At 40.5% G+C, this 10,873-nt stretch overlaps 1 protein-coding gene across 3 annotated transcripts in view; it reads left to right on the forward strand.

The window, feature by feature from the left end:
- The first annotated feature begins 203 nt into the window (after positions 1 to 203).
- Positions 204 to 10,873, forward strand: part of KHDRBS2 (KH domain containing, RNA binding, signal transduction associated 2) — a 484,502-nt gene continuing 473,832 nt past the window's right edge. For 2 of the 3 annotated variants that reach the window (XR_001512727.1, XM_015559490.1), the window contains exon 1: positions 258 to 565. Coding sequence is in view for 2 of the 3 variants with exons in the window: in XM_015559490.1 (XP_015414976.1) it covers positions 475 to 565 (91 nt within the window). In the remaining variant the exon portion in view is untranslated. Of the gene's footprint in view, positions 566 to 10,873 lie in introns of all 3 variants that reach the window. The other variant, XM_006756841.1, reaches the window with a different exon arrangement.

A 10,873-nucleotide genomic window follows, 5' to 3' on the forward strand; every position in this document is an offset into this window, starting at 1 on the left:
GCATGTCTAACAACCAGGAAAGGCTTGAGCTGCAAGAAGAAAGCGCTTGCACCTTCTGCGCTCCCCTCCCCTCTGCAGCTGTCGCCTGCCAGTCAGGCGATCCGACGTGCGGGGCGACCCAATGAGGGCCCGCGTCCTTCGCGAGGGCCCCGCCTCTCCCGGCACTCCTACCAATGAATGGCTGGCGGAGGTGGGACGCGTCCTGTTCCCGCCTCTCCAGTTAAGGCGGCTCGTGTGAGTGGGGGGGCTCGGCGCGAGCGAGGGACGACGGAAGGGACGGGCAGGTGTGGGCGCTGGGCCGCGCAGCCCGACGGCTGGAGTCGCAGGTGCTCGGTGCTCGGGCCGGTGCGGACGCGCGGAGATCCCCTCGCCGCGGGAGGCGGAGCAGCGCGGGAGCCAGGCGCTGCCCCGCGACCCTGCGTCCGAGAGAGCGGAACCCAGCGCTTCGCCCGTGGACTGTCCGAAGTCCGCGCTATGGAAGAGGAGAAATATTTGCCTGAGCTGATGGCAGAGAAAGATAGCCTGGATCCATCTTTTGTGCATGCCTCGCGCCTTTTGGCGGAAGGTAGGACTTGTCCCCGCAGATGGGCGCAAACCATCGGCCGCCCATCTCACCCGAGGCTGGGTTCGGAGAGTGAAGTTGGGGAGGGACGCCTGTCTCCTTCGCAGAAACTGTCCCCCCGAAGATGCTAGCTCCAGAGCCTGTTCTCTGGGCGGGCAGCGATGCTCCCACTCCTTTATGTCTTAATTTGGGGCAGACCGAAGCGACCAGATCTAATGGCAGTGGTGATGTGACCTGTTAGGATCATTGATAGAGAAACCATAAAGTGTATCGCGGTTGGCAGGGATGTTTTCACTTCGCAGAGGGAAGGGGGATCAGTTTGGGAGTAAATAGTGACCAGTGTAGTGTTCTACGAGCTTCTTGCTGCATATCAGCATTTTTTTTCTTTTCTTTCCTGCATTTGGGAAGTGATGTGAAACCCTAGTCTAATTACAGTCTTTCCTATGGAAAGTCTTGGAATTAGCCCAGATTAAACTATGCACGTACTATGCATGTTGTTCTATGTTTGTGAATGTGGCAGAGGCTAAAGTGGTTATCAGTTTATTTGAAGTGTGATAATTGGTTTACTCTGCGAGTTACCGGTCCCTGGGAACACTTCACAATTGATCAACTGTTTCACCAAGTGTGCATTTTCTTTTGTGTACCTGTAATGCCAACGGAGATTTCATTCCCAGAGGAACGTATATGTCTTGTCTTTTGCGTGGCTTTGAAAGGTTTTTTAAACAACACACACACACACACACATACACACACACACGCACACACACACACACAACTTCATGAGAGGAATATTAATCAAATTACTCCATTTATCTCGTTATAATGCCATCTAGCTGATAAAGATACAGTATCTGTAGTAATCTACACAAGCCTTTTTAAGAACAACTTTAGATTTTTTTTTGATGAGTGCTTCATTAATAATGAATTGCTTCATTATTAAACTGACTACAATGCAGTTTTGTAGCTGAGGTTTTTATGGACTTACCTATAGCCAAACTAAAAGTGACAACTTCCTCTTCCTCAGCCCTTCAGCATTAAAAGAACTGTTTTCTTTTTTGAGACTTAGTTGTACATGGCAGGGAAAATTCTGATCCTCCATGTGTGATTCAAATAGACATTAGGTTTATTCAAATATTTTTATAATAGATTATAATTTTAATCATAAAGTATAAGGTGTTTTATTCCATTTTTGCCTACTAAACAATTAAAAAAGATTTATAATCAAAATACTGAACTTGTGAAACAACTAAACTGTTTTTCAAGAAACAAGTTGGTATTGTAGAGGATTTGGGAAAGTAAAATACAATTCTGCTTACTACTCTCAAAAATAGAAATTAAAGTTGAAAAGTAAAGTCAATTACAAAAACTATTGAAAAACAAAGTAATACATAAAATAAAGAGTATTAAAAATTAATGAATTATTAAATGCTTGGGATTGTTCAAAATAATTAAAAATGAAACTAAGCTTGCAAAATGGTTTACTTCAATATGTTTTCCAGAAGTGTCTTTAGCTGATAATGTCTTTAAAGTGAAAATAAAACAACAACAACAACAAATAAGAAGTGATCATTTTCTCTGAACTGCTCTTTGGGACAGCAGGATCAATAATTAATTCATCTTTCACTAATGAGAGTTAGTGTACTTTTGAAAACTGCCACGCTAAAGGAATGCATGTGAGAAACCCTTAAAAGAGTACAAAGTCTTCTGTGGTTGCTGAGACAGTCAGAGAAATCTATGCATCTGGTTCCTTAACATTTTTATCTTACCCAGGAACTTGATTTCTTGATACTTAGGAACCTGTTCAGATGTCCTTGTAATTTAATTTTTTCCCAGTAGGGGGAAGTATGCCCTGCTTTTGTAAAGCCTGAAGCTCCTAAATAGAGAGGAAAGCATCTAAGAAACAAAGAGAGATGTCCAAATTTCACAGAATCATAATGAGGAAAAGAGAATGAAATAGATGATGGTAATAATCTTGGAGTTTATAAAGAGATGTCCAAAAATATGCACAAGGTATAAATTAATTTTCTAATTGTACTTTTTCTGGGCTTATTAAAAAGTATAAGGTGAGTGTGCTTTGGAATCTTTAATAAATCTTAATGTGCATTTTACATTATAGATCTTTCATTATCATTTCAAAGGCCGTTTGCCAAGATTTCCAGGTTTCTGTTCAGATCTCTAGAGGAGAGTATTGTTGAGATGATTTTATATCTCATACCTGGAAATGCACTGATTGAAAGCAGTGGCTATAAATAAACCTGACATAGATATTCATTTGGAAGGAAGGTGCACACTGAAGTACATTTCAGTCAGTACTGTGCAGACAGTCTCAAGACTGAGTGAGTAATAAAAACGATCCAGATGATTCACTTCGGAATGATTTTTCCGGAAACTGATATCTGTAAGGGTAGTAATATGAACCAATGAGCTTTCATAATGGTTTACTTTGCTGTTGTGATTGGTGATAGATGCCAATTAGTGCTCAATATTGATTGCTTTGTTTGAAATTGAAGGCCATGGGCTTTAAAGTACTAGTACTAGTTTTTTAGTTCTTTTGTCATTTTTGTTGTGTGTGTTTTTATTTCACTGGTTTCTGCTGTCTGTTTTCAGTAGGAAGGATCCAGAGAAAGCTAATGGAAGAGCCTAAACATTTTATGTATTTTAACTGTTACTTAGAAAATATCTTGAATAATATGGTTCAAAGAGTATTTATAATATGTTTGATTAATTAAAATAATTATTTTCCTGTGATTATAATATTATTTAATTATCCATTTGTTATGGAAGGTGCTTTTGAATATGATAAAACAGCAAACTCAGCATGATCCTTAAAGTTGCTTGCCAGATGAAATTAGATGAGGTTATTTATACCTACTACTTCTGGGAAGTGCACTAAACTGTGAATTCAGATACCTGGATTTTAATTCCACTTTTGTCTAAACTGATTCTTGATAAGTAAGTTTCCCTTCCCTGGCCCCAGTTTCCTTGTCTCTCAAATTAAGGAGTTGGACTAGATGATCTGTATGTATCTTTGTAATTCTAGTTACGTCTGGGACTACTGCTGATACAGAGGAATGGTGTTTGTGTATTCAGAACACTAAAATCAATGGATGAACTTTTTTTTGAAAAATTTTTCTTCCTTCCTAGTTTAATGATTAATGTAATTTGAGGCGTATACATTATTTTGGGCACTCGGGACAGATTTATGTTCTTAAGTCTATTGAACTGTTATGGAGACTTGGGGCTGAAAATGTATATACATGGAAATATTCTTGTTTGCATTCAAGTAAGCCTATCTGCTGGCAGACATAGATCTGATCAAATCCATAGATCCCATTATAGTGATTCCATACCTTCAGGAAGATTAATAAGTTCTTATCAAATTGAGAGTGTTTTGGGTCCTCTGATTGGCATGGCTTTGTAACCTGAATTCTTCATCATTGTTTTTGACTCAAATATTGCCAAATATCCCAACAGTTCAAATGTGTTTTTTTAAATTTTTGTTTTTTGTTTTTTAAACTCTAGGTTCTATTTTCAAATTTTGGTGAAAAGCTTGGCTGTCTATCTAGGATTGGACTCCAAGCTGCTGATATAGCTTTTAAAACCACACAAGAAATGGGGATTAACACTTATTTCAAACATTTATTTGTAGTGACTTATCTACATTTAGAGTCTCAATAAAGATCATTTTTAATTTAGATTGTGTTTGTTAAAATATTTTTCATAAAGCATGGTGCGTTCTTAAGTGAAGATATTGGTATAACGTCTAAAATCAGCTTCTGATAAGAAATGATAATCATGTGACTTTTCCTTTAATTAATGTAATCTCTATTTTTTTTTCCTCTCAATATATTTACTTATGTTTCTTAAAGAAAAGAAAACTGGCAGAAAAGCTAAATTCTAGGTTTAACTTTGATCTGCAATTAAAAAACATTTACAATATTGTAAAAAAAAAAAGTCTGTTTAAACAAACAATACATTCAGGATAGGGTGGTGACACTTCTGCCAACTGTAAAATTTCCTCCCTGACTCTCATCAGGCCGAGTTCTTTACAGGTTAAAAATGCTGTTTCTGACAATATAGGTGGTATTTTATACAAGTATATCAATGGGATATTTTGTTCAAATATAACAAAAGCATAAGCAGAAATTATATAGATGTAACATGATGCTTTCAAGATTTCTCTTAACATGGTAATGGCATCATGGACTGGACCTCAGCTTGAAGTTTGATTTTGTAAGAAAATAAACACTGCCTTATTTTTTACTTACTTCTGAGTGAAATTTGAACTCATAAATCAAACTATGAAATAAATAACCTTATGAAAAAATGACTCCAGTGCACGTTTTAAAATATCATGTTCCCTTAGTCAATGGTTACTTGTCAGTATTTTACTTGGGCTTGATTAACTCTAGTCCTGTGTCTTAAAGGTTAATTCCAAATCTCCTGGGGCCTCTTCCTAAACCCAAATATCCTTCTTTCTGGGAAGCTGATTTCAGCCTCTGTTTTCTGGGGGGAAGTGGATGTGTATTTTCTGATGCCTTCAACCTCCTACTATCTAAAAACACCATACTTCTTCCTCTTACCTTTCATTCTCAGAAGATGAACTGTTTCTTTTTTGTTCAGGGCGGATGTGTTCACCCGTATCCTTAACCCTGATACTCACCCTCTCCGCCAGACTTGTTCTATAGTTATATCCTTACTCCAGGATCTCTAACTTCTTCCCCCCTGTCTACTCTTTCCTTGTAGCAGACTGTAAACATGATCCAATCTGAACCACTTTTAAAAAGTAGAATTCTTTTTTCACTTGCCAAAAGTAATAAAAGTGATCTTTCTTGACATTTATCTTCCTTCATTTTCCTAAACTTTTCAATAAGTCTATACTAAGCTGCCTCACTTTTTCAGTTTACCTCTTCAAAGCTCATCATAAAACCAGCGTCCCTAGTGACAGAATCATCTCTTAATTGCCAAATCCAATAAAATGTTTCTGACCTCTCATCAGGTCTCTTGGCTGCATTTTCCATTGTTGACCTTTTTCCAATTTTTTTTTTGTTTTTGTGTGTGTGTGTGTGGCTTTTCCTTTGATTTCCAAGCATTGGTGCACTATTGGTTTTACTCTTCTCTATTTCTTACCCTCACCATCCTCCATCCTTCTCCTCCCTGCCTGAACACATACTGTGCTATCAGAGTGATTCATTCAAAATCAAAGTGTGACCATGGCACACTTTTTAATAATATTCTCTTTTAGCAGGTCACCTCTGACACAATGTCGGCAGCGGGAGAGGGGGCACCACCCTGATACTTCTGGGTGGAGGTGAAAGTTCAGTCTTTCCACCAGGTATCCGTTGACAACACTGGCAAGAAAGGGGAGGAACACAAGTGAGACTTCTGATAACTCCTACTTTGGAAAGAGAAGGGTGGCTTGTTACTGTTCAGAAGGATGGAAATCCAGGATCTCCATGTGGCCCCATTGACACCCTAGGAGGCCTCCTTATTGTGGGTGGAATTAAAATCCCTATTCCCCATTCAATCTTCTTTAATTCTGAGGAGACAGAAGGAAGCTAGGTAGATAGGGGTGAGACCACAGGAAAGGAAGTAGAACTGGGAACCCAACGAAGCGGAGTTACTAGGCCGTGGTTGGCAAACTGCGGCTCGCGAGCCACATGCAGCTCTTTGGCCCCTTGACTGTGGCTCTTCCTAAGCCTTAGGAGTACCCTAATTAAGTCAATAACAGTGTACCTACCTATATAGTTTAAGTTTAAAAAATTTGGCTCTCAAAAGAAATTTCAATCGTTGTGCTATTGATATTTGGCTCTGTTGACTAATGAGTTTGCCGACCACTGTATTCCAACTGGGCGGGGAAGGTAGGGCATTCATGAGAGAGGCACGGACTTTAAAATGTATGGATATCGCTAAGACAGGCAGTGTGCAGACAACCAGTCACAAGACAGTAAGGCATATAAACCAATCCAAAGGATATTGCTCAGGCAAAATTCTTTGAAAAGACCTATTAGGAGTTAGCAAGACTACCCACCCCTTAAATTAAAAGGCACACACTTTCTCTCTCACTCTCTCTCGCTCTCTGGCACTCAAGGGTTCCTGACATTCCTTCCTGTGATGGGGGAGCACATTCCTACTTCTACACGGCTTATGGCCATATGGGCCTCCACACGTGGATCATTAGACTTTAATTAGCTTGGATACTAAACTGCTCCTGGCTGTCACATGGAAAGGAAGCTCTGGACCCTGGCCTTCCCCTGAAACCCCAGCTACACCTTTCCCAGGACTGGCTGCTCCCAATAAACTTTGCTCCTGTTCATTGTTTTTGTCTGTGACGTCATTCTTCGATTTTCTCAAGACAAGAACTCAGACTCAAGCAACACCCTCACTTTTTGGTATCAAGTCCACCCAGAGGGCAAAAGGATGCCTCGTAACAGCTGGGTCAGATTGGAAGTCTAGGCTCCCTATTTAACCTTTCTTGACAGGGGTGAGCAGAAGACACCTTCGGTTTCTTTTTATTTTTTTCCACTGTTGTTTAGCTGGCGCAACAGGCTTGTTGCTAAGTGTTTTCTGTTTTTCTAGGTTGCCCTTTTTCTAGTCCTTTGGCCAGAGAAAGCAGGCTTTTCCTAAGGCTTTTGTTTACCTCTTTTGTCTGTTTCTATTGATGTTTATGGATTGCCAGCTTTCCAGTACCCACTTTGGCATATATGAGATACAAGAAAAACTAGGGAGACCATTGCCTTGCTGTTCCTGGGTCTTGTGGAGCCCAGTTAGCTTGCCGCCGTCATTCCAGACTGTGGTTTATCTATACTAATAAAAGGGTAATATGCTAATTAGACTGGGCATCTTCCAGACGTCCTTCTGGACAAAAGCCACAGCTGCTGCAAGGGCCGTGGTATGGGAAAGGTGCTGTTGCCGCCATGGGAGAGGCCTTGGCGTCGGCCAGTCCAGCACCGCGGCTCCTGCGGCCCCTTTCGCAGAGGCAGCGTGGGAGAGGTGGCAGCGTGGGAGAGGCCAAGGCACGGGCTGGTCCAGCGTCATGGCCCCCACTGCAGAGGCGGTAGGAGAGGGGGCTGTGTGGTCCCGGTCCCAGTACTGCCCCTTCCGCAGAGGCAGCCACAGAGGCAGCAGCTCAGGCCTGGTCCTGACACCACACCTCCACAGAGGCTGGATAGGATGCAACCTGCTGTGCCTCAACCTCCCAAAGCCCACCCCCGAGTCGGCCTGGCCCCAGATAGCCCACCACCCACCAGTGGGCGGGGGGGCAGGGCCAGCATTAAGAAGCAAGGGCCGAGGGCCAGCAGCCGAGGGGCAGCAGCTGTGGTGGCTGGCACTGGCACCAGCAGTGGGATGATGGGGGCGGCACCTTCCCCTGATCAGCCCAGTCAGCTCCCGCAGAGGGAGGCCAGACTGTGGCTTAGGCCCACTCTCTGAGCATGCCATCAGGAGGACATCCCCTGAGGGCTCCCAGACTGTGATAGGGAGAGGCTGGGCTGAGGGACCGCCCCCCTCCCATGCACGAATTTTCGTGCACTGGTCCTCTTAGTTGATATATAATACCCCATCTCCATTTATTTGTGTTTCTTTATTTATGGGCCTTAATTTATTTCTTTATGACATTTTTCTTGTGAATGTATGCTAGGCCTAGTACATTAATATTTCATTAGCAATTTATATAAGAATGAGCATAACTAGGATAAATCCATGTTAATAATGGGCACCTATTTTTTTTATATATTCGCTTTATCCAATTTCAAAGAGACTTTGTGACATGGTACCTGAGAGTGGGAACAAAGTGAGGTCTGATCATTATTTCTAGTTTCTGTTGACGTATACAATCTAGATTGAAGCTCTTTCTTCCCACAGGAGCTGTAAAAGGGAAGAAAGTTTTAAGAAACACTTGGAAGTAAGTCTACAGTGTCACCAGCTTTCTTATGCCCTTATCTGTTTGAGCATCTGATTTGATCTTTTTTGGCCTGAATATATATTATGAGAAATGTATTTTAATTGTCATATTCTGATACCAGTTTGTTTTTATAAATGTAAGATTTAATATATTCATAGATTTAAATGTGTTCCTTTTGCTCACATGGTAAATTTTAATAAAATAAGCATGAAGTGGAAATAGATTTTAAAAATAACTACTAGGTAATAGCTGATTTCCCAAATTAATCTTAGCAAATACCCATATTGTACCACTTCTTTTTCTGGAGAATGGAGAATCCTGAAATGATCAATGTATTATTTGTCAAAAACTTGAGAACTCACAGCCAAGCATCCTTTGCTCAATCATTATTAACTATCATGGGAAATAAGTCATTTGTAGCATATCCACCTTTGCTTACCTTTGCCTCATGAACATAACTTTCACAAAGATTTTGTTGTAGAGAGAGATAATAATCAAGAACACCTGAATGACATTTTTTAGGCCATTTACTCTAGATACCCTTACAGTTTAGCTACAGTTTGGGGGAGAAATATCGACGGGCGTGGACTCTGCTGTATTTGACTATAACATACATGCCCTTGAATGTGTGTTCGTAACACCTGCCTGGAATATGTGCTTTTGGTATATGAAGAGGTTTCAGATGTGTAACTTATTATTTTTTAAATTGTCTGGGGAATTCAACAATATGCCTAAGGTATAAATAACTAGGATTGGGAAGATCTGCTGGATTTTATGTACTTACGATTTCCTGGGAATTTAGAGGAGGTCATGACTCTTGTTGGACATGGTAATTATAGATTCATCATCATCGTCATCATCATCATCATCATCATCATCATCATCTTCATTGCTGTCCACACTAAGGGGGAGATTACTCTTTATCAGGTACTGTGCTAACATGCTTTGCATGCATTATCACACTTAACCCACCCACCAATGAGATAGTTATCAGCATTAACTTTTTTTAACAAATGAGAAAATTAAGAATTGAAGAAGTTAATTTATCATAAGTCACAAAGCAAATGAATTATAAAGCTGAAACCTGGCTTTCTTACCCAGAGTCCATATGTAACCATTACACCATACTGCTCCTGCAGGGGAGACACAACTGGAATCAAGCTTGGAAGGAAGCCTAGATATTAATGTGTGGCGTATGTCTAGGAGGTCAACATGGTTGTTGTCCTTACCTTCTGAAATATGTTCCTGATGCAAGTATTGGATACATTATCACACAGTATTGTTAAATAATTAAAGTACGTATGTAAAAGGCAAGTGCAGTTATAAATAGGAAAATTGGTCCAAGTGCAGAATTGTGTTAAGGATTATCGAGGCAGCTTAACTTTTCTGTATGTCTTATATTGACTGTTGTTTCTAAGGAAGTTTGGTGATTCCAGGCGTATTATTTTGTTTTGTTTTGTTTTTTTTTGATCCAAAAAGGGATTGGAGAACTTCGTGTGATTTTCTAAGGTATTTTTCTTATTTTCTGGATGCTTCTAGAAAGGAAGAACAACTATGAGTCTCTTTCTTGTGTCTTGAGGCAGTGTTGGTTTTGTTTAAAATTTGTAAGCAAGCAGATAACACGTATTGTCAGAAATCAAGAACTCAGAAGCATGGCTTGGTTTCAATGTCATCTACCGGTTTTTGAGGTTTTAGGATTCAATAACTTCCAAAGAGATTGGTTGGTATTAGTATACTGTTATCAGAAATGGCACAGTTGATGCCCATCTCCTTTAAAAAATTAAAATTTTACTTTTCTAATAGAAAAGCAGAATGAGTGTGCTTCCTGTGGAGTGTAGATATATTTTGCAAGTTCATAGAATTGTATAACAGAAAATGATGTGTCCTGACTACATCTCAGGAGAGGGAGCCTCTATGATAAAAATTCAGTAAAGGGGATGAAGGAGAAGAAAATTTGTTAATTTTGAGAAGGGATAAATCAAGTAATAGCTGCTTTAATTGAACATGCATTCTGACTGAGGTCCTGATCCTATCTAATAAAAGAGAAACATGGTAATTAGCAGTATGTCCGCTACCTTTACCATTGGCTAATCAACACGATATGTAAATTAACTGCCAGCCAAGATGGCGGCTGGCAGCCAGTCAGCTTGAAGCGAACATGAGGCTTGCTTGCTTCAGTGACGGAGGACTCCAAAGTTCCCTGCCTGCTGCTGCCGGCCTCTGAGCTTGCAGTTTGAAACATTGTTACAAATATAGAAGCCAAACAAACTCCAGAAACCTGCTTTCAGCCCGCCGGGATATCAGAGCTGGAGTTGAAACAGTGTATCGATTATAGAACCCAAACAAACCAGATACCTTCTTTCAGCAGCGGAGGCCTAAGAGCTAGAGCCAAGCCTCAGAGCTACAGC

Source organism: Myotis davidii, unplaced genomic scaffold, assembly GCF_000327345.1.
Source record: "Myotis davidii unplaced genomic scaffold, ASM32734v1 scaffold334, whole genome shotgun sequence".
NCBI classification, from domain to species: Eukaryota; Metazoa; Chordata; class Mammalia; order Chiroptera; family Vespertilionidae; genus Myotis; species Myotis davidii.